Source organism: Cibotium barometz, chromosome 65, assembly GCF_041138505.1.
Source record: "Cibotium barometz isolate CiBa-2024 chromosome 65, ASM4113850v1, whole genome shotgun sequence".
Classification (NCBI taxonomy): Eukaryota; Viridiplantae; Streptophyta; class Polypodiopsida; order Cyatheales; family Cibotiaceae; genus Cibotium; species Cibotium barometz.
Genome location: NC_141110.1, coordinates 30,725,872 through 30,753,161, shown reverse-complemented (window position 1 = coordinate 30,753,161; position 27,290 = coordinate 30,725,872). Strand labels below are relative to the sequence as shown.

Sequence of the window (27,290 nt, the reverse complement as noted above, 5' to 3'; positions counted from 1 at the left end):
TATTGATTCCACTTTCTTCATTTCTCATACCTTCCATGGATGTCAATGAATTAAGTGTGTTTGAAAGCAAAGAATTACAGAAGATACTTGATTCGTTTCAAGATGTATTTCCTAAGGAACTGCCATCGGGTTTACCACCTGAAAGGGAAGTAGATCATCGTATTAACTTGATCCGTGGTGCTCATCCTGTCAGTATTCTACCTTACAGGATGAGCCAAGCTGAGGAAGATGAGTTGGCTAAACAACTCGAAGATTATTTGAGGATGGGCCAGATCCATCCAAGTAAATCACCTTAGGGTGCACCTGTGTTACTTGGGAGAAAGAAGGACAACACCTGGAGAATGTGTATAGATTACAAGAGATTGAACAAGCTGACAATTAACAACCGTTATCCTCTCTCTAGATCAGATGACGTGATTGACTGGCTAGCAGGAGAAATATATTTCACGAAGATAGATTTACGTACTGGATATCACCAGATACGTATTCATGAAAGGCATGTGGAAAGAACCGCCTTTCGGACTAGGTATGGCCATTACGAGTTTCTCGTATTACCTTTTGGGTTAGTCAATGCTCCAGCCACTTTCCAGCAAATGATGAACGATCTTTTTCGTGAACATTTGGGAAAATTTGTGGTGTTGTTCCTGGATGATATTTTGATATATAGTCGTACTCTTGAGGATCATGTTAGACACCTCACGACTGTCTTATCTATTTTAAGACAGAATCGACTATATGCTAAATTAAGTAAATGTGAGTTTTTTATGACAGACATCATTTACTTGGGACACAAGATCACTAGAGATGGATTGAGCACTGAGTTCAGAAGGTTCTGGACTGGCCTATACTGCGAACAGTGAAACAACTTCGTTCTTTTCTCGGTTTTGTTGTTTTTCTTCGGAAAGCTGTGCGGGAGTACTCTCAGCTCACACTACCGATGACCGACTTGTTGAAAGGTCGTGGACGTAAGTCAAATCAGCCTATCACTTGGAATAACGATTTGGATATGGCCTTCAGACTTTTGAAAGATAAAGTCAAGGAAGCACCTATCTTAGCATTACCCAATCCTAGTCGGCCTTATGTTCTTGAAACTGATGCAAGTGACCATGCCATCGGGGCTGCTCTATTTGAAGATGGTAGACCTGTTGCTTTTGAAAGTAAAAAGCTAGACGATACTCAATCTCGTTGGCCAACTCTTGAGAAGGAGCTTTATGCTGTGATTCACGCTCTCAAGGTTTGGAGACATTATTTATATGGCTCCAAGTTTGTGGTATTGACTAATCAAGTATGTGTGTGATGCGGATGATTTGAGAGGAAGGAAAGCTGGTTGGGTTGAGTTAATGTAAGATTTTGATTTTGAGATTCGTTATCAAAAAGGGTCCATGAATAGTGTTGCAGATGCGCTTAGTCGAATTAGAGAGGTGAATACTTTGTCGTTCACTGAGATTTCTACTGACTTATTTCAATCATTGAGAGAGCTTTGCAGGACTGATAGTTATTTTGGTCCATTTTGGTAGAAGATCCAGGACGGGAGCTCATTGATTGACCAAGACTCAATGACTGAGCAGTCTACCATTCAGGCTGCAGGAGGCCAGTGGATGATTCGGAATGGTTTACTATTCCGTAATGACAAAATTTGTGTATCACAGATCTCGGACATTCGGTCCAAGATTCTTAAGGAGTGTCACGACGCCCCTTCTGCTAGACATCCTGGGGTACACAGGATGCTATCATTAGTGAAACACACCTTTTATTGGCCAAAGATGAAAGGGTATGTAGAAGATTATGTTCTCAAGTGTCAAATTTGTCAAGCAAATAAAGCTGAACGCTTTTGGGTTGTTGCATCCTTTGCAAATCCGAGGTAATAAATGGGAAAGTATTTCCATGGGTTTTATTACCGGATTGCCAAGAACACATCAAGGCCACGCTTCTATTTGGGTTGTGGTAGATCGCTTGACAAAGATTTTTACCGACCTGGAAGACTATTACAGCTACGCAATTAGCACGACAGTTTATCGAGTAATTGTTTAGACTGTACGGGTTACCGCCGCAGGACATAGTCAGTGATAGGGACTCTAAGTTCACGAGTGATTTTTGGAAACTTGTTTTTAAGAAGTTGGAAACAACTTTGAATTTGAGTTCCTCAGATCATCCTCAATGTGATGGCCAGACTGAAAGAGTGAATCAAATTTTGGAGAATATGCTTCGAGCATATGTATCCAAAAGACTGAGTTCATGAGAGGATTATCTTCCTATGTTAGAATTTGCATATAACAATACTAAGCATACGAGTAGAGGTTTTAGTCCTTTTATGCTTATGTATGGTTTTTAACCTAGATCACCTGCTACAGTAGGATTCTCAAGACTTCAGCATGATGCAGCATGTAATTTTTTGCAAGATATGCAAGAAATGTTACAAGGTGCGAAGGAATCTATTAGAAGTGCTCAAGATCGAGACAGATTTTATTCTAATAGACATCGTTCACCTAGAGAGTTCTCTGAAGGAATGATGGTGTATTTGCGAGTTCCGAAAGATTCTGAGACTTTATGGACAGGTCGATCTCCGAAATTATCTCCTAGATACTGTGGACCATTTTGTATTACACGAAGGATTGGTTCAGTTGCATATGAATTGGATTTGCCTTCTCATGTGAAAGTTCATCCCGTATTTCATGTTAGTAGACTTAAGGAAGTACTGGGTGGAACAGACCAGTTAGTTACTCCTCAAGAAATCATAGATATCGAGGACATGACATTTGTTCCGCACGAACTTGAAAAGATTCTTGGATTTCGTGAAAGAGGATTGCGTAATACGCTTATCACGGAATACAAGATCAAGTGGAAGGATCGTGTTGAGGAGGACGCTACATGGGAGACATTGACTACTCTTCAGAGAGATTACTCTGGCTTTTTAGTGAGCTCAGGAGTGAGCTCTTAGAGGAAGGGGAGTATGTCATGTGCACAGTATGTATCTACCGTGTGCTACACGCACGCAAGACTAGCTTCGAGGTTTGGGGAAGCTTGGAGCTAGGCAGGCTGAGTTAGGGATAGTGTCACGTAGGCTGTAATGCCTGTGACCGACGGCAGACTGGATGGCCATGTCCGGGGTTCAGTGGGAGAGGACGCCCATGCGGAGTCATGGGCGGCCAGGCTAGTGTGGACGGCAGGCCACACACTATATAGCCTGGGGGATGAGGGGCAATCCTCATTCTTCCTCTATGGCTGGGTGGTGAGCCAGAGGCCGTCCCCTCCTGTGGTAACGCCCGTAGCGGCGTTACGGATATCTAACACTGGTATCACAGCGTGGTTCGATGGGATCGTCAGGGTACGGGCGTGACCGGGGGACCGGAGCCCACTCGATGTTTTTCGACCATTCATCTCCTCATCCTTATCTCCACAATGGAGTGGGTGGAGGGAGGCGGCCAAGAAGAATTGAAGGGAAGAACTCTCTCTCTCTCTCTCTCTCTCTCTCCCCCCCGTCACACACAGCAAGCGAATTGGAGGTAAGCAATTTTCGTTTTTTTTGCTGCGTTGAAGCTTGTGTGAAAAAAAAAAAAAATCGTTTGGTGAGGGGCGAAGCTCCGTCTCTACTGTGTGTGGGGGTGGGGGGGCGAAGACCAGCCCCACGACCCGTCTCTATTGTTTTGGGGGGGGAAGGGGGGGGGGGGGGGGGGGGCGAAGACCAACCCCACGACCCAATACGGACAGGAGAATGCTGAAAAGCCAGCATTGATTTGCGTTGAAGAGGAAGCTCCGAAGATCGCCTGCTTACGCCGTTTGAGGTGGGCGAAGAGTCTGCGTGAAAAAAATGGCTGGAGGAATCAACGTTTGGTGTGGGGTGGGGCGAAGAGCACCGTGCTGGAACAGCGCAAGCATCGTATGAGGATGGCAATGCTGCTGCTGCTGTTTTGCCTGAGCCATGGGCCAGCCAGGCGGCGGCCAGCCCAGGCGGCCTAGGCAACCAGCCAGGCCAGCCAGGCGGCGGCCAGCCTAGGCGGCCTAGGTAACCGGCCAGGCCAGCCAGGCGGCCAGGCCAGCCAGGGGCGGCGGCGGCGGCTAGGCCAGCCCTTAGGCGGCCAGCTAGGCGGCAGCGGCCAGGCTCCCCACGGGCGGGCGGGCGGCCACGCCCAAGCGGCGAGGGCCGGCCCGGCCCGTTATTTAAAAAAAAAAAACACAAAACAACGGTACACCCCACGAAACAAACCCAACACGGCCGTCGTGCCGTGTGGTTGTAGTGCCCGTTTTCCACGAAAGAGACCCACCGCACACGACCGTAGCGCCGCGAGCTAAGAGAGAGACAAATCCCACAGCCGTAGTGCCGAGTCCTTCGAGAGAGAGCCATTCTATGGCCGTTGTGCCTAGTGAACACTTCTATGGCTGTAGCGCCTTGAGGGTAGCACATGTGGTGATTACACATTTGGTTCAGAGAGACTAAATTTAAGCTGAGCATAGACTTAGTATTGACCATCAAAGTCACGTAGTTTGGCTATAGTGTAAATCTAAAACTGCGGTGTGTTTTACTTGGGCTAAGAGGACCGGCAGTGGCGTCAGTTGTGCCCAAATTACACGAAGTGCTTATCACGAGAAATCAAGGTAAGCCTAATTGAGCCGTAGTGCTCATAACCCTTCACAATCTTTTAACAGTTGCTAGAAGATTGTGATAAACTTTGGCAAATGAGAACCATGTACAAGCGTAGTCTTGATGTGGTTATGCCTTGTGTCCAAACAAGTTGCTTACTGTTTGTAGCAACAAGAGAGCCTTGGCCCGTAGAGGCAAGTTGGCCCTTGTTGGTAGTAACAAAATAGTGTCACTACTTGGGCCTAGAGAGTAGTGACTAGTTTGATTTAGTCACGTAGATTACCTTGTAAAAGTAATCCCTAAGGTGTGTATTACTTGGGATAAGGGGGCTAGTAGTGCTGCTAGCAGTACTCAATTGAATGGTTTATCTAGGAGTACTAATCTGAGGGATTAGCATATGCCTAGATATAATAGCAGATTTAGGATTGATCTGTAGAAATCAAAGGTAAATCTGAAGGGGTTTAGTCTTGAGATGTAATGCTCAATGCCCTTATAGAAGTTGATCGACGAAGAGAACTGTTCTTACTAGCATGGTTTTCTCTTCTTTTTATTGCCATGCGTCGACATCCCACTGCTCGAGAGTTTGTGGTGATCTTTCGAGGGGGGAAAGAGCCTTTTTAGATGTCACATCAATTGGTTTGGTGGTAATTTGATGGTATGGGACATTAAATTCTCACGGAATCGATTGTAGTCTTGGTGGAATGGGACGCCAAGGCTTGTGCATGTAACTTGACTCTTTGGCAGGTCTGTATGTACACTTGTCTGTAGTGATAAAGTGTGCAAGATAAAATTTGAACTTTGAAAATTACCAAATATAGCCATAAGTTGGGATAAAACCCAGTTACAGAATTCGGAGAAGCTCTAGGTAGCAAGACCATGATGGTGTACTAGTGCTAACAGAGTGATCTAAATCTAGAGGTTAGCAGTAAGACTAGTTTGGTTGGACAGTTTCATGCATGGTGTACTAGTGCTAACAGAGTGATTTAGTTCCGGAGTGATCTAAATCTAGAGGTTAGCAGTAAGACTAGTTTGGTTGGACAGTTTCATGCATGGGGGACGCCCTATAGCATTTTGCAAGCGTAGTCTTGCCTATATTCAACATAAGTGTGCGATTGTGAGCACATTTTAGTTGCTACCATATGAATTTGGGAAATATATTACTTTCCTACATAAGCAATTGTAATATTGCATGACAGGCTATTTTGCTTACAAAGTTTATGTGCGTGTAAACCCTATAAGTCGTATGACCCTGGGGAATGAGTGGAGCATTTCTAGGATTTAATAAGGTTTTACATGGCAATAGTGAGTAGTATCTCACTCCAGACGAGCCTGGTGGTTGTTAGTATCGGATCCGACATATGTAGTGTACATAAACTCGGGCTGAGTTAGGATAGGAGGCTAAGCCGGAGAGCTTAGTGGTAAATCCTACTGTATCTGGTGAGTTTTGACTTAACCGGAGTGTGCAGAAGTAAACTCAAAGTCTGGGGCTGAACTGGAGTGTTCGGAGGCAGACATATCTTTTGTTAAATCGGAGAATTTAGCAACAGATGAGCTTGGGGTGAACCATGGTACCCAGGAAAAAAGCTCTTCACACTAAAATAGTGCACAATAATTTTAGGGTGATAAAAATCCATCGCAGGAATGTTTTACAACTTTCCATAGATGATAGATGAAGACCATGTACTTTACGGAGTTAAAGTACATAGGTGGTGACTTCGGCGCCACATTTTTTGTAGGAAGTCACCAGTGGTGTGGTTAGGTCAGCCGAGACTCCACAAGACCTATGCACTAGTTTTTAAGTTGACCTCTATGATAAGGACGTCCAAAAATTCGTGTTGTAATACCAGAAATTGTACTGCAATGTGCAATGGAGGGGTCAATTTGTGTAGTCACTTCGTAGCAGCAAGTGACTTAAGCATCTTGTTATAGATGGTTGTATATGGTACTCCCACTCGGGGGAGGTACGCCATTGGGTACGGAGTTACTCACAGACTAGTATGTCAATTTGTGTAGTCACTTCTTAGCAGCAAGTGACTTAAGCATCTTGTTATAGATGGTTGTATATGGTACTCCCACTCGGGGGAGGTACGCCATTGGGTACGGAGTTACTCACAGACTAGTATGGAGCTACTAGTGTGATGATAGTGGGTACGTAGTTACTCACTACTAATACATAGCTGCTAATAAAATTAAGATCCTCGAGTGAAAGATACTCTAGATCAACATTTTAAATTACTGAACCACAATCCATGAGTATCGAGGTACTCATAAAATGTTGACGTTGCTCAAATCGAGGGACCGATTTGTTCGATGGTATGGAATAAGCAAGGAGAGTGGAGTAACTTAAAAGTTACACATCACTAGTCCTAGTGAGTTGTCGAGGTCATCCGTAGTTTGATGATCCCCTCTACCTATCAGATAACATTCAATTTTGCAAGCCCTGGCATTTAATCCGTAGTGATTATGAGTTTGGTGTGAGATATGGTTATGAAGTTCTTACAAGAGTACTCGTTTATTTGCTTGTCATTGGTTATAGCTTGGTAGAGATTGCCACCTGTGATGGGTAGGTAGCTTTGCCGCTATAATGAGGAGGCAGCAAATAATGTTCTCATAGTTATACTTCATACCAACACCAAACAGGGATAGGATGATATTCCTAAGTTCATCATCACGAAGTACTGTGATGTTTGCATTTATATTGAATGTATGATGTAATGAGACATTGGGCTTGTGTAATTACCATCAATTATCTAGCAACCTATGGCTTCGCAGTAAGCTCAGTCATTATCTGTGGATTGATAATGTGGTTATTAGTAGTTTGGAATTTTCTTGATAGATGGTACAACCCACCCAAATGATTCATAAGTGTGTAACTGCTTATGAAGGGTAATAATATGCAACAATGAAGCACTTTGTTACAAGTGTGAAACCACTGATCTGTTGCAAAGCAGTTTATCAATAGTACCACCATATGTGCGTAGACACTATACCACATCTTCGTTGCAAGATGTTTAAAAGTTTCTTGGAAGGACTCAAGAATATCATATATGATATTAAACACGGTCTAGATTTGTTCTTGGACCTATGACACTAGCGCGTAGTCCGCTTGAGAGTAGAGTTTTTGAGGACAAAAACCTTTCTTGAGGGAAAGGAGGGATATCCTCAAATATCACATAAACTCGAATAGTTGTGTGAGCCCAGACAATACTTGAAGGGATGTGTCTGGTAATAGCAACAAAGAGTTGTAAGTGATTGGATGTAACTCCAGACACCCATAGTGGTGCAAGAATCTTTATCAAACATCTCCACATACTATATGGTCTGCCCGCAAATATAGTATGGCATAAGAGATAGGAATTTGAACGTCTTAAGGTTGGAGGACTACTCCATCCGCTGGAGATTCCTCAAGGGAAATGGGAAAGCATTTCCATGGATTTCATTACCGGTTTACCCAAGACGAGTCGAGGGAATGACTCGGTGTGGGTGGTAGTGGACAGGTTAACTAAAATGGCAAAGTTTATTGCCACGAAGAAAACTGTAAAAACGCCAGAGTTGGCAAAACTCTTTATTGAACATCTCTACAAGCTATATGGCCTGCCCGCAGATATAATGTCGGATAGAGATAGAAAGTTCAACAGTCATTTTTGGAGGGAAATCTTCAAAAAGTTGGATACTACTCTGAGTATGAGTACGGCAGATCATCCGGAGTCTAATGGTCAAATTGAAAGAGTTAACCAAATTCTAGAGGATATGTTGCGTTCTTATGTTAGTAAGAAGAAATCTAATTGGGAAGAGTACTTGCCCTTATTGGAGTTTGCCTATAACAGCTCCAAACACTCAGCGACTGGATTTACACCATTCATGTTAATGTATGGATTCCAGCCGAGATCTCCGATGGCTGTAGGCCTAGAAAAGGAGAAGATTCAATCTGTCAAGGATTTCCTTGAAGATATGAATGATATGCTCAGAGCCGCATGAGAGAGCATTCGTAACGCTCAGGATCGCGCTAAAACTTATGCGGATAAAGGACGAAGAAAGGTGACCTTTGCAGAAGGTGACTTTGTATTCCTCAAGGTTCCTGCGCAATCAGAAACCATGAAAACGGGAAAGTGTGATAAACTTTCTCCAAGATATTGTGGTCCTTTTAAAATCCTTAAGAAGATTGGGGACGTAGCATATGAACTTGAGTTACCGGAGAGTTCTCAAGTCCATCCTGTCTTCCATGTCAGTAAACTGAAGAAATCAGTTCACGGGTTAGAGAACGCAGTTTCTCCAGAGATTTTGGTGGACTTGATAGAGCCACCAAAGATACCACATGAACCTGAAAAGATTCTACAGTATCGTGACAGACAAACCGGACATAAAGTGTACCAGGAGGTACTTGTTAAATGGAGAGATAGGGATGAGGAGGTAGCTACCTGGGAACGCTGTAGTGCAATTTCCAAAAGGTTTCCCCAGTTTGTTTTCGAGGACGAAACTCTTCTTAAGGGGGGGGTAATGTCACGTAGGCTGTAATGCCTGTGATCGACGGCAGACCGGATGGCCATGTCCGGGGTTCAGTGGGAGAGGACGCCCATGCGGAGTCATGGGCGGCCAGGCTAGTGTGGACGGCAGGCCACACACTATATAGCCTGGGGGATGAGGGGCAATCCTCATTCTTCCTCTATGGCTGGGTGGTGAGCCAGAGGCCGTCCCCTCCTGTGGTAACGCCCGTAGCGGCGTTACGGATATCTAACAGATAGACTAACGGGCGGGCACCCAAGTATTGACGGGCGGGCGTCCAAGTGTCGACGCTCGATGACCGGCCAAGAGCCTATAAAAGGGTGGCCAAGGTTAGTCATTAGTCATATAGAGTCTCGCGTGATTTGTGAGAGTTCTATGGTCTGGAGCTTGGATCTAGTGCAGACGCGCACCTGCTTTACACAACCGAGGCCGGCAGCAATCTCGAGGCCCACGAGGGTAGCTTCGTGGTGGTATGGGACGTCAACCTAGTTAGCTCAGCTCATGGCTCGGTGGGGACAGCCAAGACTGTGGGCTTGCTCACGGCTGTCATGTTTGGGAGGTGAGTCAGGCCTCCACCCCCTTCTTGTTTGTTTGGTTTGTTTGCAGGTTTCGAGTCTCGTATCAAGAACGTTCTACGAGGAGATCCTTTGGGGTTTTGACAGGCGTATCATCCTGATGTTGAAGTTTCTCTGGTAATGCATTGGTTTGAGGTGGTTTGGCTTCTTGCTTTTGCTTGTCGTGACATTTTATAGCCATGTGTCCCTTCTTTCCACATTGGAAACACTTTGTCACGACCTTGTGTTTTTCTCTGGACAGCATGCAGGTGTGCACGGGGACATGGTGGACAGTGTGAATGGCATGAGGTTGGAGTCAAAAAGTAAGCCCATGTGTGGACAACCCCAAGTGTGAAGGGGGCAAAGAGATTTTGATTTAAAAAGGTTTTATAACCTTTGGTGGTCAAAAATTAATGTTATAAAGGTTTTAAGCCTTGGGAGGCCCCTAGGCAATTTATAGAGACTACTCCACTTTTGGAGGCCCACGTCTCTCTCTTGCTTTTTGGGGGGACGTGCAAGTTTCATGCGTGGAGGAGAGGAGAGCTTGGTCGACTGGTTGCTGCAGGTGATTGGCTGCGCCTAGATCTGCCCCATCAGACAGGCCGTACAGCACTGGCTGTACAGACCTAAAGACTGCAGGCTGTACAGAGCAGGTGACGGCTGTGGATGCAAGTGTGGCGCTGACGACCAGAGTGCAGACGGCTGGCAGTTTTGCAGATTCAGGCGGCGTAGGCAGGCACAATCGATAGCTGCAGGTACAATCCACGTGGGAGCTGTACGATTGCAGGTACAGGTGTACGGACAAGTACAGCTGGTTGCCATGCGTGTGCTTTTTGGCTCGTGGAAACAGATGTGCAGGCAGCGCTGGACAGAACAGTGCATGCTTTTCTCCACGCACAAGGGAAACTGTAGGCGGCTGCTGGACAAGACGGGCAGAGACACAAGCTTCTCTCTCTCTTTCTTTGGCCAGTGCAGGATTGGTTGGCTGCTGTGTGGCTGAGTATACAGGCCCGTTGGGGACTGTTTTGGGAAAGTTTATGGGCTGTTTTTGTTTGGCTGCAAATTCAGCTATGTACTTGGGTTTCTGGCTGCAAGTATAGGTCACTTGGTTATGTTTCTTAGCATGGGAGTGATGCAAGCTCGCATGGCTGCATGCTCATGGAGCAGATTGTTTTCTTCCTGCTAGAAAGGAACAGAGGGACCTACAGTTATGGGCATCACTATGTTGCCAAATGTTTCATGAGGGAACAGGTAACTTGATGTGTGCCGTTGTTGGCACTGTTGTTGAATGGTGTCATGAATGGTTCTGTATGGAAACAGGACAGGAGTTTCAAAGGGAAACAGGCCTAAGGGTTTCATGTGGAAACAGGTCGTAGATTTCTCGAAGAAACATGTTTTTGGGTTTCTCCAGGAGATAGGTCACATGCAAGCAGAAGGTACAGGAATGGACACATGTTTGGTACAGCCTTGCTACTGATTGGGCAGGGGAGAGGGAATCCATGACAGAGATGGATAGTACCCTTGGAAGGTAGAGAAGGTTGGTACAGGTGTGTCGACTGTATGGTATGTTGTGCTGTGATACGAGTTCTCTTTTGAGAGAGTTTGGGAGTCTGTGTTGTGATGCAGAAGCACTGGATGTGTCAGGGTGTGATGCTGTTCATAGTGTGAGAGGCTATGGATGGTTGTGGCAGTCCTTGAAACCGATCCCGTCAAGTGGGAAAGACTCCATTCGACACCCACACGCTTAATAGCACAACTTTAAAACCACAAATTTGAAATGGACAACTTAAAACAACTTGAAATTGAAATGAAATGAAATGGAAAGATGGACACCAGCACTGGGGCCGGAACGGGCCGACCCCCCCCTCAATATATGATATATTTATTGGGAGTATTTAATGAATACAATGCTCCATGGGTTCCAAGAACCAGATAATGTCCATGTACATATGAAAACAGTACCAAACAAATAGGCTCGAAGTCGAATTTCGATGTAGAAGCTTGTGGCAATACGACCACTAGTGTGGTCCAATCTCTACGGTCCTGTGCTTTCACTGGACTCCGCGGAGAGCGCCTCACTGGTGTTCCGAGACCACGCACAAACAGGCGCTCTCGTACTAACGCCTGGCTCTCCCGATCTCAGCACCTTTGGACCGAGGTTCTCCAATAGAGCTTGGACAACCCGGCACCGAACGGGTGTTGGCCGAGCGGGATGAATCCCTTATCAGATTTAAACATAAAATACTTTACTTAAATCTGAAATTCACTTACTTGTAGATGGTTGATAGGAAACCAATACTCGTGGTATGATGAAGCCACCCTTGTTGAAGAAACAATTGCCTCGTGGTGAACCACCAAGACAAGTATCACCGCAAAAGACACAGCCGCCTGCTGTGAGAGAAGAAGCATCCACTTGCAAGGGAGAAGATGCTTGGCTGCAGTGTGGAGGAGCTCAAGCAAAGTCGCCTGAGGGTAGTGTTCTACTGGCTGGAACACAAGCGCACAGCCATAGCCGCCTGTAGGGGCATGCGTAGCTTGGAGAGGTGCAGCCGGTAGTGGATGGGCAACCTGCAGGTACTGTCGCCTGGGGAAGTAGCCGCCTGTAGGAAGGGAAAAACAGCAGCAGCATGCTGCAGTTATGAGCAGCCGTACAGCTATTTATGGTAGCCGCCTCTGGCCTGTACAGCAGCTCAACCTATCGGAGGTGACAGCCGGTAGAGGATGGGTAGTCTGCAGGTAACTTCAGCGCAGAGGTGAGGACAGCGCAGCCTGCTGGAATTCAGCCGCCTGTGGGAGCAGTTGCAGCACTTCAGAGTCGCCTGGAAGGGTTAGGCGCAGCAGTACATCAGCCGCCTGGTAGGGGAGGGAGAAGCAGCCGTACAGCAGCATGCGCAGCCTGTATGGAGGAGGCAGCAGCGAAGAGATGATCGCCGGTTCCTCCACGCAAGAAGGTGATCGCCCGGTTGATCTCACGTAAAAAAAAAGTGGAAGCAATGATGATGACGCTTGAAGGAGGGAGCCCCTTTTTTAATAAAATTAAAGTGGAGTTTACTCCACGCTTGCATGTGGGTGGGGAGTTTGGGTAGGTGACCATGCCCACCCCCACACTCACTTAAGTGGGGCTCCCCACCTTGGCCCCTAAGTGGGTGCCCAAAGGGGGTGCCCACATTTAAGTGAATGTGAACACCTAACCTTATAAAATAAAAGGTTAAAATATGAAACGTTAAAACAATATGTGCGACATACTTACCACCTGTTCACATGCACCAAAACTCGTCAGAATACAGAGCAGACTTCACGACTCACTGGCAGGCGTCCCCGCTCAGTAAGTAACATGTCAAGCAGGCAAACACACAAATACATGTCATGCGAAAACAGTTTCAAACATGCGAAATATGTGTGCATGTGCAAAATAGTAACATGGACATATCTCCCGTTCATGAAACAAGTACAAAATATCTGTCGGCACCAAACTGGCACGACATAAAAACATAAAAACCTGGTCTTCCTATGGAGTGACAGTCCCATAGGTAAGACACAGTTCCAGGCACGAGTCTCCCTATGGTGTGACAGTCCCATAGGCAAAACACGGCACGAATACTGGCTCTTCCATGGCGTGACAATCCCATGGGTCGAACACAGTCCAGGTCATACACGGGTGGCACGGGTCTGGCTCCCGTCCATACGACACCATCCTGCTAACACACGGGTGGCACCAATCTGGCTCCCGTCCATGTCATCAAAGCTCTTATAATCAATTAAAGAAATACCGCAAGGGGGGCCACTGCGATTTGGGGCCAATCGGTGTCTGTGTATTGTTTGCAGGACCACTCTAGCTCCCCCTGTTTGTTTTCCTTTTCTAGGTCCTCAATGGCGTTGAAGTGTTTTATGTGCGAGTGTTTGTTTCACCGCCCGTCAGGCCGGTTTCAAGGTTCCGTTTACCGGGACATCGTCGACTTTCTCAAGGTGAGCCCGTGGTTATCACATCAAAGCTTCAACATGAGGAAAGTGAAAAGGAAGTGTAGGAGACAGTGCAGGATTGTGTGTCTTTGCCTATATGAGGTGAAGAGCAAGAGCTGAAGATGAAGCTGAGGAGAAAAGACACCAAGGACAAGAAGTAGTCGAGGAGGAACAAGAAGCAGTTGAAGTGTTATGGTGCAGGAGATGCGTTGAAGGCTATGGCTTTCGACAGTTTGTCACTGGTGGTATCTTCACGGAGGCTTCATGGGTTCGGAAGACAGTTTCTTTCTATGTTTAGCAGTGGTGATCTACTATGCTTCATCGAGGACTTGTGCTTAACACTTGGGTGGAGTGCAAGCAGGTTTTGGGTGCCTGAGGATGTATCAGATGAGGCTCAGATGGAAGTGGAGGAACTTGACGAGGTTCTTATTCTTGAGCATATACTGGCACATAAGGAAAGAACGGTACAGGGTAAAGTTTCCCGTCGCTATCCTGTGAAGTTCAAGAGCTGTTCATTGATGGATGCGAAGTGGATGGAGGAGGTTCACTGATGGATGCGAAGTGGATGGAGGAGGGTGACTTAGCAGATTTACCTCAGGATTTGCAGCTTTATCTTGATGCCTTTGAGTTGGAGTTGACTCTTGTTATGGCTCATTCAGGTTCAGCAGAGCATAGGTCTGGAGCATTGCCTGATGCTCAAGAGGGGGGTAGCACCTTCGCTCCCTTGTTACAGACAGGCTCAGTTGTCATCTAGGAGTCGCTTGGTGACATCTTTGTATTCACCCGAAGGTACTGAGGCTGACAGTACATCTGCTTATGGGACTTCTATGATATTGTGTACTACTCACATGAGATGGTAAAGTTGGGTATGGTTCATAGTCGGCCGCACCTTGAACTATAATTGCAACTATGGATAACTCTATGGAGGGCATAAGTCTTGCGAGCAGTCCTAGAGTTGGTTTGGTTCATGGATATCTGGATCGAACTCTGTTTGTGCATGTATGCATTCACTTTTTGAGGTAGAGGTATTTTTGTGTTCTGGTGCCATTGGATCGTGGTACCATTGAGAATACATTGGGAAATACTCTGCATTGTGTCGTGTGATGCATGTATGTTGGTATGATACATCAAGTGCTTTATTATGTTCATGGATGCACCACCTGGGTGTGACTCCTGCGGGATGGCCATGAAACATATGTGGGAAAGTACTTAGTGGATGTAGTGTTTGGATGCATTGAGTGCTTGCATATGCTCATGTTGTACCATCAGTCGTGGGTCCTGCGGGATGCCCATGGGCGTAAGGCTTGCGAGCAGCCCTTAGACTGTTACTTTGGAGTAGGTAGAGCATTTTGAGGAGCATATTGTTTGCGAATGCATATATGTGTCATACATATGTGTGCCATATGTAGAATGATGCATGGTTTTGTTTTTGGCTAACACAGTTAACGTGTTTCCATTTGGTTTTAGACTTTTGCTGTAGGTTCTCAAGGAACAAGCAAGAGGTGTTTGTCACTTTGGCGTGAGAGTGTGGCTTATTGTGCAGGATGATTGTATTATCACCCAGATGCATTGGAGGGCCATTGTTTTTGCCATATGGGGTGTTTTTGCTTATAAGATGCTTTACTGTGCCATTGAGTGCAATCGAGGACGCTTGCCATTTTTCAAGAGGGGGGTATGTCACGACCTTGTGTTTTTCTCTGGACAGCATGCAGGTGTGCACGGGGACATGGTGGACAGTGTGAATGGCATCAGGTTGGAGTCAAAAAGTAAGCCCATGTGTGGACAACCCCAAGTGTGAAGGGGGCAAAGAGATTTTGATTTAAAAAGGTTTAATAACCTTTGGTGGTCAAAAATTAATGTTATAAAGGTTTTAAGCCTTGGGAGGCCCCTAGGCAATTTATAGAGACTACTCCACTTTTGGAGGCCCACGTCTCTCTCTTGCTTTTTGGGGGGGCGTGCAAGTTTCATGCGTGGAGGAGAGGAGAGCTTGGTCGACTGGTTGCTGCAGGTGATTGGCTGCGCCTAGGCCGTACAGCACTGGCCGTACAGACCTAAAGACTGCAGGCCGTACAGAGCAGGTGACGGCTGTGGATGCAGGGTGGCGCTGACGACCAGAGTGCAGACGGCTGGCAGTTTTGCAGATTCAGGCGGCGCAGGCAGGCACAATCGATAGCTGCAGGTACAATCCACGTGGAAGCTGTACGACTGTAGGTACAGGTGTACGAACAGGTACAACTGGTTGCCATGCGTGTGCTTTTTGGCTCGTGGAAACAGATCTGCAGGCAGCGCTGGACAGAACAGTGCATGCTTTTCTCCACGCACAAGGGAAACTGTAGGCGGCTGCTGGACAAGACGGGCAGAGACACAAGCCTACTTCTCTCTCTCTTTCTTTGGCCGGTGCAGGATTGGTTGGCTGCTGTGTGGCTGAGTATACAGGCCCGCTGGGGACTGTTTTGGGAAAGTTTATGGGCTGTTTTTGTTTGGCTGCAAATTCAGCTATGTACTTGGGTTTCTGGCTGCAAGTACAGGTCACTTGGTTATGTTTCTTAGCATGGGAGTGATGCAAGCTCGCATGGCTGCGTGCTCATGGAGCAGATTGTTTTCTTCCTGCTAGAAAGGAACAGAGGGACCTACAGTTATGGGCATCACTATGTTGCCAGATGTTTCATGAGGGAACAGGTAACTTGATGTATGCCGTTGTTGGTACTGTTGTTGAATGGTGTCATGAATGGTTCTGTATGGAAACAGGACAGGAGTTTCAAAGGGAAACAGGCCTAAGGGTTTCATGTGGAAACAGGTCGTAGATTTCTCGAAGAAACATGTTTTTGGGTTTCTCCAGGAGATAGGTCACATGGAGGCAGAAGGTACAGGAATGGACACATGTTTGGTACAGCCTTGCTACTGATTGGGTAGGGGAGAGGGAATCCATGACGGAGATGGATAGTACCCTTGGAAGGTAGAGAAGGTTGGTACAGGTGTGTCGACTGTATGGTATGCTGTGCTGTGATACGAGTTCTCTTTTGAGAGAGTTTGGGAGTCTGTGTTGTGATGGAGAAGCACTGGATGTGTCAGGGTGTGATGCTGTTCATAGTGTGAGAGGCTATGGATGGTTGTGGCAGTCCTGATCATGGGAGAAAGCTTCTGTATGCAGGACTCAATGTGAGAGTCTTTCGATGTGAACAATGGCTGGACTTGTTTGTGGATGCCGAGTGGACAAGAAGCCATGATGCAGGTTCTTTGCAGGCTTCAGGGGTTCTACTGTGACGGCTGAGTTTCCAGGATTATTGTAATCAAAGCTCTTATAATCAATTAAAGAAATACCGCAAGGGGTGCCACTGTGATTTGGGGCCAATCGGTGTCTGTGTACTGTTTGCAGGAGCACTCTAGCTCCCCCTGTTTGTTTTCCTTTTCTAGGTCCTCAATGGCGTTGAAGTGTTTTATGTGCGAGTGTTTGTTTCACCGCCCGTCAGGCCGGTTTCACACTTCCCTTGCTTGACATATTCTTCAAGTTGCTTGTGGGACAATTTCTTTCAAAAGAGTGGAGGTTTGTCCCCACTCCTATCTTTCTTCTCTTGCGGCTCAGTTCTGGATTGAGATCCCACTTTAAATCTCTTCTGTTGAGATGGATCTTGGTTGTCATTCTTCGTCTTGCCCACCATCGAAGGCATGTGCAAAGCCTCGGCTTGCAAAGCTTTGTCTTGGGCTTCCTCCAAAGATTTCGGACCACCCATAATATACACTCCATTCACAAACTTACGCATTTCCATTAGTGGTGGAATAGGATTATAAGAAGTAAACTTTAATGAAACAGCTAAAAAGTTGTTAAGATAAGCTGCCACATTCTCACCAACTTTTTGATTTACCTCATCCCATTCTTCCGCTTCAAATTTTGTGGGTAGAAACTTCTTGTTGAACATAACCTTGAAGTTGGTCCATGTCTTCGGCTCGGTTCCTTTTTGTACCACCTTTAACCACTAATTCAAGGCGTCATCCTTCAAGTGCATGCGAACCATACGAAGTTTAGACTTTTCAAAGAAGTCCTCTCCTCCAAAAGCGGCACCAAATTGCTTAACAATGGATAAAGCTTTTTGTGTATCCCTCTTACCATAGAAAGCATCGAACTTGACACTCTTCTCTCTCATCTTGAAGTTCACTTTGCTGGTTGTTGTAGGCTCCTTTGTCGTTCTTTCTCTTACTTGTCCCGAAGAGGCTGCATCCGAGAGAGCAGGCCAGGAATAGCTCCCCTGTCTCCTCCATGAGAAACAGACCTGGTGGCTCTAGATCCTTGCGCAATGTTAACTCCTTTGGCACGAAGATAACCTTTGGCGGCTTCTACTCCTTCGGCTTTGGTGGCTCTATCCTTGATGAACTCTTCAAACATGTGAGCCCTTCTTTTGTCATGTTCCCTCTTGTCTCTCCAAGCAAGGAATTCTTTATCTTTGAGCAAACGCTCGAAGTGCTGAAAATCATGGTACTCTTTTGAGACGACATGGCCGCGGTCTCATGAGTAATGGATCGACGACCCTGGTTGCCAGCCTGAAATCTTGGATTAGCGTCATGGGTGTTTCCTTCATTAGGCCTTGGTTGCCCTCTACTCTCGACATGGCTCTGTCACCCCAAGAAGGATTCCTCGAGAGAAATCCTGCTCTGATACCACTGTGAGTCCAGTGGGGCGGGCTGTGAAAAGATAGAGAGAGGGAGACAGAGAAGGGTTTAGGGAACTTTGCACAAGATACACACACTGAGCGGGGAGCATGCCCCGCCTCCTTTCGGGAATTTATTTAGGAACAATCCATGGGCTCGCAAGCCAGGATTAATACGTCAATGAATACAAATGTAAACAAATATGCCGTTGTAGAAACCCAAGTCGGAGTCGATGTCGATGTCGATGTTGAGGCACGAGATCCTGATGCTTTGAAGCATTCGCGGCTTAGGCTTGGCTATGGCGATGCATGGCCATGGCAAGGCATAGCCACGGCCATGCATTGCCATAGCCAAGGCCGGGCCCTTGCTTTGCTGCGGCCTGGGCTTGGCTATGCCTCGCCACGGCCATGCATCGCCATAGCATGGCCGTGGCGAGGCATAGCCAAGCCCAGGTCACAGCAAAGTAAACCAAGGACTTAGGCTTGGCTATGCCTCGCCACGGCCATGCATCGCCATAGCCAAGCCCAAGCCGCGATGCATGGCCGTGGCGAGGCATAGCCAAGCCTAAGTCCTTGGTTTACTTTGCTGTGACCTGGGCTTGGCTATGCCTCGCCACGGCCATGCATCGCCCATGCATCGCCATAGCCAAGCCCAAGGGCTTAGGCTTGGCTATGGCGATGCATGGCCGTGGCAAGGCATAGTCAAGTCTAGCCATGCATCGAGTATCTGCATTTCTATCTACCCACCTTCCCATCTCGCGGTCTCTTGTATGCAAGAAAAAAAAGAGAAAAAACAATACAAGGAGCAAGGGTTTACGGTCCATACGTGAAAGTGAAGGTGATTGTGTAAAGAACTTGACCTGCACATACACACAACACAAGCAAACCAACAAGAGCAAATCAGACCATAATAGAGCTGGGGAAGGCAAAGGAAACAAAGGCAATGCCATTACCTTCACACTTATGAATACACGTTCATAAGTCTAGCGACATAATTCTTCCTAGAACCATAGCTAGAATGGTCATAGAAGAAGAAGAAATAATCTTGCAAAACAAAACACACACACACACACACACACACACACACACACACACACACACACAAATTAGTAAATCCATGGCAAATTAGTAAATCCATGGCAACAAGGACGGAAGCATGAAAAAAAAGCCAAGGGTGAGGAGTTTGCACTGGTGTAAATTGGTATATGTTAAAAGTTAGCTTCTCATTGTTAAGTTTTTTCAGGATAAAGTATAAGTTATTTATCATGTGTTGGAAGCTTGCTTCACACTTACAAGTTACCTAGGATAGAATATAATTAACTTGACAAGTGTAGCAAATGTTACACTAACTTCTAGTGGCTCATGTGAACATATTATGGTGGGTTTTCCACGTCTCTCATGGTATCTTGTTTGGCTTTATTTTGTGGCTTTGCAGCACCGAAGAGTTTTTTGATTGTTTTGATGGAACAAGAAGCAGCCAGGCAAGTCTGAGTGGAAGTGGGCTGTGGACGTGGACATGCTCAGCCTTCAGTGCCATAACAGCAGCATCCAGCCTTGCATCCGGATCAGTTCTAATATCACAGGGTACACACTTTTTATCTCTTGCCCTAGGTTTGTCTTACTTAATCAATGTGCTGTCTGTTGTGATTAAATGTTTTTGTGGTATGTAATAGAGTTGACAAGGCAGGTTGAGTATGATTTCAAGGTCAAGATGGCTGGGGTATCCATTATTATCAAAGAAGCAGACACACCACAGAAGAAGATGAATGTTGTGCTTAGAAAGGACATGGGAGCTGCATCCGGCCCTGGTACCAAGGACCAGAAATCCCTAATGTCTTGGCTGTCTGAATCTGTTACTGTACACTCTGATTACTCGAGGGATGATCACATTGAGGCGACCTTTTCTGATATTAATCTCTGTCTACAGGTAAGGTTCTGCATTGCATGGGCTTCTTGTGATGTTCAAGCTTGGGATTTTCTCAGTTGGTACATGTTGGATTTGCTGTGCATGAGTGATGCGAATCTTGGTTGTCTGTATTTGAAGGTCTCTCAAAGGTGCTTGGAGTGGCAACTAATAGTAAAGCAGTTTGAAGCGTGTGAGGTTCAGTTCCAACAGCAAGATGTTGATCTCTCACATGAGCAGAATGGGGACATTATTCTAGAGACAATCGGCTCTTCTCCTCAACCTTTGCAGGCCTTGGTAGAGCAGTCTTTGCCCAGATTTCCTGTTTCCCTCTGTGAAGGCATGGAGTCGGTAACAAGAAGTGCTGTAACAAAGAAATGTTTTTTGAGGTTGTCACATCAGGGTCATCTTGCAGCTGGGCAGGTGGATGGCAGGCATGACTTTCCATCTTTCACTAGCGACAACAAGGGCGGCAAGTCACAGGGCCTTACACACATTGACTTACATTTTCAACCCCTAATTGTGTGGTTTGATGCTTCTGTAATATGCAAACTGCACAAACTGGCCGACATGTTTGGTCATCCAAGGACTGATCTCAAGACAAGTCAATCTATGGATATAGGCTGTTCTACCAGAGCTTCTTTGTCAAGCAGAAGCAACGTACATGCTGATATGTATGTTCCAAGTTTACGACTCTTGGCCTGCTTGCCCCCTGCCCCAGGGTCAAGGTTGTCAAAAGACCACTTGCTGTGCCTTGATCTATCTGCCCCTGCAGAAAATTTAAAGAGGTCATTGGTCAGTGTGAACCTGCCGGGTATGGTGCAAACAAAGGATGATCCACCTTGTGTTGGTTCTTTCACCTTTGGTTTGGGAGACAGCTTTCTTTACCTTGTTTCTCCTTCAGTAAATGTGGAAGGCACTAGAAAGCATGTGGCTCTAGGTTTCAGTGCGCAGAAGGTACTCAATATCTCACTATGTAGTGGAGAAGTGGCTACTGTAGAGATCTTGCTTAGAACCAAATCAGCTGGAGGGATCTGGCTTGCTGAACGAACATGGAATGGAGTGACAGAACAGCAGAAAGGCGGGATGGGTGGCAGGAAGATGAACTCTGAGTTTGCAGCAGCGACTGCTACTGAAATGATGGATGAGAACAATTGCAAAATAAGGGAAGATATCCTAGCGTGCTCATCTACCTATGTTCATGTGACTATCCCTTGTGTAAAAGTTGAGCTTTCTGGCTCCCAGCATACTATTGTACTTGGGCTTTTGAGCTCACTCATCGAGGCTTCAACATTCCAGACACTGGATTCTGGAAGCTCTATCTCGAATACACAGCACAAGAACAGTAGTCAAACATCAATATTATTGGATGTTGGGAAGGTAGAGATTATCGCTCACCCTAGAGTAATTGAGCCCAATGCAGGCCCACCACCTGAGAGGAAAGGTAACAGTCCTTGGAGCAGCTACATGATTTCCATCACTAGATTTCAGATACTGCATGTTGTGAATCTAGGGATGATGAAGAGTGCGAGCTATTTCTGGTTGCGCCATGAAAATGGCCATGTCGGGGGCTTGCTTGTAGATGGAAGCTGTGGAGAATTGCAGCTCTTGACTTGCAGAGATGATGCTCTTGGACGGGGTGATGGAAGAGGTGGAAATGCCTTGGCTACAAACTCTGCTGGCATAGAATTGTCAGTTATATCATGGCCTGATGGAGATCATGCAGAAGACATGCTAATAACTGTTACTATTCGGGGTTGCACGTTTATGGCACATGGAGGCCGGTTGGATTGGTTGCCAGGATTGATCACTTTCTTTAGTCAACATGCAGATAAAGGACACACTGATCAAGCTATCCATGAAAAGAGATCGAGCCCGTCAGCAGCTGAAACAAGTCTCGTGGTGATTCAAGTTGGTACTTCTGAAGCAGAAGACGACGCTCTGTCTGCTGACAACTATGTCATGTTTTCACTAGATTTGCATGATGTGGCTTTATGCTATGAGCCTGGCAAAGAGGCTGTATCTCCAGCAAATCTTAGAGCAAGGAGCATGGCAGAAGCTCAACCAAGTGACATAGAACAGTTTGCTACTGTGGCATGTGCCGTAGCCGCAGCGGCTGTACGAATTTCAAGTAATGCAATATCGAATACCACCAACAAAGATTATGAAATCTGGCTTAGAGATGTTGCACTTCTACTAGTTGATACCACCTTGAGGAGGCACAGGGTTTTGGATTACACACCAGAGTCTCTTTATCATGCTGGGTACGTAAAAGTGGCTGGAGAAGCAGTCATGGAAGCTGTTGTTCGCATCAATGGTGAAGAGGGGCTTCAGTGGGAGGTTGAATGTGCAAATAATCAGCTACGACTTGACACATGCCATGACACAACTGCTGCATTAGGTAGGCTTATTGCCCAGTTACAGCAATTATTTGCACCTGAGGTTGAGAATCCTCCCATGGACAAAAAAAGTGAGCATGAGGCAGGTGCTTGCCGTGCCAGGGAGTGCTTTGGAGTTCAGTCGGTCAGCGGCAGCACAGATTTTAATGTATCACACTCGAATCTGGTAAATAGTGAAAATTCAGTGATTCTAGAAGGCATTCTAGAGGATGCCTTTACATTTGTCAGAGGTTGCTCTCTGCACACAGACAGTTGCGCATGCGATTGCGTGGACTTGGAGGTCAAAAGGAGCGAAAGCCTTGAGATGATTGGGGGGTCCGACTTGAGTAGTGATGATGCAGCAGATGAGAGCCTTTACAGCTCTCTGGATCATTTCTCTCGGGATGGGGGGGAACCCAAAGATTTGTGGACGCCTGTTTCACAAAACAATGAAGTGCCGTCGTTCATTGAGGATTATTATGTCACAAAGAAGTCATCCCCAAATTCTTCTCAAAGCTCTAGCTGTAAGGACAGCGAAGGATTATTGCAGTACTCTCAACACTCTACCGATGGTTTTGACATGCTGAGCACAGTTGAGGGCAGTGGAGGTTGGTATGAAGGCCATAGTTTCAAAGTTGTGGAGAACCATGTCCCAGTGGTGAGTAACAGATCAGGGTCCAATAAAAAAAGAGGCAGTCTGTTTCATACCTCGAATAATAAGAGGCTTGGTTTGTCACTCAAATATCCACAATCCGTGGGTAGAGTCGTCCTTCAAGATTTGAATCTCCGATGGAGATTGTATGGTGGTTCTGATTGGCTAGTTACTCCAACAAAAGACTCTGTGGGGTTATCTTATGCAAGCCAAACTCATGGTGGAAGACAAGCAGGGGTGTGTTTGGAAGTGATTTTTAATGGAGTGGAGCTTCAACACGACACATTCCCAGAAACTGGACTTTATGCATCGAGATTGGCTATAAGCATTCGGGATGTCCGTGTTTATGACTGCAGTAAGGATGCACCGTGGAAAAAGGTATGCCATGGGGTCCTATATCCTTCAGACTTCTTATGCTTCAATGTTTTCCACGTGTATTGAGTGGGTTTAATTGAGCTTTGGATTTGTCTGTGAAGGTGCTGGGTTACCACCGGTCCAAATCCCGCCCACGAGAGTCATCTGCAAAAGCATTGAAGTTAGAGCTTGAATCTGTGAGGCCAGATCCTGTGGTACCTTTGGAAGAGTATCGGTATGATTCTGTGCAACCTTACAGGCTTGTACTACTATTTTACAATAGCATACTCTAGCATACCCTCTTATGCACCCTCTGCTACATGATTTTAATCTTTTATATCATCCAGGTTGTCTGTGCACTTGTTGCCTATACTCTTGCACCTTGACCAGCGACATCTCGATTTTCTTATGAATTTCTTCCCATCTTCTGCCACCTCCTCATCTCAGCAGTTACATTTAGGTTATGAGGAGATCTTTTCTCCACATTTAGCTGGTTTGGAAGGTTCTATCTTTGATACCAAGGCGGCTGATGTGAACGAAGAAGTTTTACTTCCTTTCTTCCAGGTAAAGTATTGGCAGTCATCTGTTTCATTTCATTCGAATGGTGGTTACTTTAGATGTATATGTGCTAAGTATAACTCTAGATGAGAAGATTCTCAAGTGGGACTTTGTTCTCTCAGATGTGTGAGCTGCAACCCTTTAGTATCAGAGTCGACTACGTTCCCCGGCGTGTAGACATTGGAGCACTTCGGGCTGGGAACTATGCGGAACTGTTCAATCTGGTTTCATGGAAGGTTGTGTGAGCATATTTAAGAGAATATAAGTGCTTTATTTTCAGTTTTGAAAGGTTATGATGCTAAGAAGAATCGTTCTTTCGATCCATGCAGGGCATAGAGCTTCAGTTGAAGCATGTCCGTGCTGCAGGAGTACATGGATGGGGGGCTCTTTCTGGAGTAGTGGTGGGAGAGTGGCTGGAAGATGTATCCCGTAACCAGGTATTATAAGTCTCCCTTCTAGAGCATTTTGGTTAAGGGGACTACAGCTTTTTTAAGCCATTGTGTTACAGAAGCAGGCCAATGTCGACTTGTACCATAAAATGTCTCTCTCTGACAGGAGTTTTATTCTCATTTTGCAGATCCATAAACTCCTCAAAGGATTGGGCCCTATCCGCCCTTTATTTGCTGTCGGATCTGGAGCAGCTAAACTTATTGTTCTTCCAGCTGAACACTATAAAAGAGATCGCCGCCGCTTGCTTCGTGGAATGCGGAAAGGTATGAAGGGGTTTAATTTGAGTCTGAGATAGATCTTATCGTCGTCTTATGAAGCAAATATGGCCTATAAGATCCAATTATGCAAGTACATGTATATACAAAATCATAAATGAAAGAAAACTTTAGTGTCCAGCTATATGTAGTTCTCATGTCCTGTGAGTATTTCTTGGTGATGTAACACTTTTTCAATATGGATGTCAACACGTCCCTAGAGGATGTGAGAGAAGTGTTTGTGGATAGTAGGAAATTTCAAAAAAGCATGCTGGTCAGTCTCCCGTAACCTGAAGGGCATGCTTTGCATGTCCTTTCTGAATCCAATCCGCCATACCATCACCCCGCCCCACATATCTTATGATGGGATCCTCGTTGGATGGCGATTGTGCGGATTGCGTACTGCAGCATTGGTTCTATCACTCTTACAATTTCTTCCTTTAAAAGGAGGTGTAATAGGGTTACTTGGATCCATCTTTCTTTTCCTATATAGTCAAATACCAATGCTGGAGAAATGCTTCATTGACAAGGATTTTTGCTCTACACTTGTTTCAGGATACATTTCTTAGATCTTAGAAGTAGCCTACAGCAGTTCTCTTGTCGTGAGAGGCTGACTACAAGGCTTTTAGGAAGGAGGTGTGGGGCATCCCATCTAGTAAACTGCCTGTCCACCATCATCCACCCCCGGTTTTAGGAGCTGGCCATTCAGACCGGGTGCCAGTCTCATCTTTTTTCTCAGCTCCTGCAGAGGGGTGGACTTCCATGAAGACGCCTGTCCCTTGCAGTCTTCTGAACAATCGGTTTGTACCTCTATGCAAGAGCCAAGGTTTTGGCAAACGTGCTTGCTTTGTCTGGTGCACTTGTCTTGGCATGTAATCTCAAGGTGACATGGGAGTCAATAATTGACATGGTATATCACACGCTTGAGCGTTCATGCATGGCTAAAGAGGCCAATCTCAAAGTTTGCTCTGTGTTTGGCATACAGGTGCTATAGCATTCTTGCGAAGCATCTCACTTGAAGCTGTAGGACTTGGAGTGCAATTGGCAGCCGGGGCTCATGAGATCCTACTCCATACGGAATCAGCTCTTGGGTCTGTGGGTTTATCAAGTTCTCTAGAGAGGGTGGAAATGCCAGTTAAAGTTGGTCAACCAGGAGACATGCGTGAAGGCCTGCAGCAGGTATTATGATGCATTTTCCTTGATAAAGTTGCCACTTAATCTTTCAGAGCTCTAACAAGGAGACATTACAGGCATGTGAAAGTCTTTCTCGAGGACTGGAGAGGACAGCATCGTCTTTGATAGGTAACCCACTGAAGGTATATCAGAGAGGAGCAGGTACAAGCTCAGCTGTTGCAAGTGCTCTGCGAGCTGCCCCTGCGGCAGCTGTTACACCCGCGGCAGCTGCTGCCGGGGCCGTACACCGTGCTCTTCTTGGGGTGCGCAACAGGTACTTTTCTCGAGAGTTGTGTTTTCTTGTCGTGTAAGCATAATGGTTAGCCTTGGTTGTGAGCTTGTTTTTTTTTTTGGTTGCAGCCTTGACCCAGAGCACAGAAGGGAGTCTGAAGAGAAGCATTCAGGTCCACCACCTGAGTGAGATCCAAATGTGATATGGTGGATATCGTGTTGGTTTGCTGGCGAGAGTTGATGTATCTAAAGATATGTGCCAGACTTGCAACTTCATGTGGTCCTGGAACACAAAAGCAAGAAAGTTTGTCCTCTTAAAGATAGGGACATTACTGGGCCGAGCCAACCTTTGTAGGGGTGTACAGTGTACAGTATCTCCCCCAATGAGGCAGGGCACGTGACTGTACAATCTCCTTGTAGTGTAAGACATGCTCGTGTTCATACTGGGTGGTGTTGTCGTTGCGTCTAGTTAAATCAAGCCAGTGCTATGTGTCTGGCTCCATTCTTTAGTTGTGTATTTTACTAGAAATTAAGAGGGTCATTTTGTTTGGGTCTATGCAACTTGAAAAGCATGACCCTACAAAGGTGTTCTCGGCTATGTTTTATTCATCAGGGAAATTCTTCCCTGTCATTACCATTCCTTGAGGAATGTTTTACTTGTACACATGTAATGTATCAAAGGAGTTGATTCAAATCAAATATTTATTGGATTTATAATGTGAACATATGGTTGTTTTAATATGTTTATAAGAAACGGGCTAAGTTGAAACCTTTGTCAAAAAGACGAGTGGAAGGCTGCAAAATAGTTTAAGTTACATGTGGACGTTAGTTCCAGCTAGGTCACATTCTACTTGGATAACAACCTTGGAGTATCAGAAACTATCAAATCCCTTCAATTGAGTTTGATAGTGAGTTGGTGACTTGCACGTCTCCCCATACAAATTTGGCATTAAATGAGGTTGACACCGTTCAGGCCATGTGGTTGCCAAGGGCTTTATGATGATTTCACCTGAGTTTTGGCCCAGCTAGCCATATTCAAACTCTGCCCAAGCTTTCCTTCAAAACTAAAATTTGAGCTGAAAGAAATGCTCATCTCCT

The 27,290-nt window shown here is 45.9% G+C and overlaps 1 protein-coding gene across 1 annotated transcript in view; it reads left to right on the top strand.

Moving 5' to 3' along the window:
- Positions 1–26,931, top strand: part of LOC147603176 (autophagy-related protein 2-like) — a 49,530-nt gene extending 22,599 nt beyond the window's left edge. Inside the window, exons 3-13 of the mRNA XM_086797391.1 lie at positions 19,675–19,823; positions 19,913–20,166; positions 20,284–23,550; positions 23,649–23,761; positions 23,874–24,090; positions 24,207–24,320; positions 24,414–24,521; positions 24,662–24,797; positions 25,774–25,967; positions 26,039–26,235; positions 26,322–26,931. Of these exons, the coding sequence (XP_086653517.1) occupies positions 19,675–19,823; positions 19,913–20,166; positions 20,284–23,550; positions 23,649–23,761; positions 23,874–24,090; positions 24,207–24,320; positions 24,414–24,521; positions 24,662–24,797; positions 25,774–25,967; positions 26,039–26,235; positions 26,322–26,382 (4,810 nt within the window). The 3' untranslated portion in view covers positions 26,383–26,931. The remainder of the gene's footprint in view (positions 1–19,674; positions 19,824–19,912; positions 20,167–20,283; positions 23,551–23,648; positions 23,762–23,873; positions 24,091–24,206; positions 24,321–24,413; positions 24,522–24,661; positions 24,798–25,773; positions 25,968–26,038; positions 26,236–26,321) is intronic.
- The last annotated feature ends 359 nt before the right edge of the window (positions 26,932–27,290 follow it).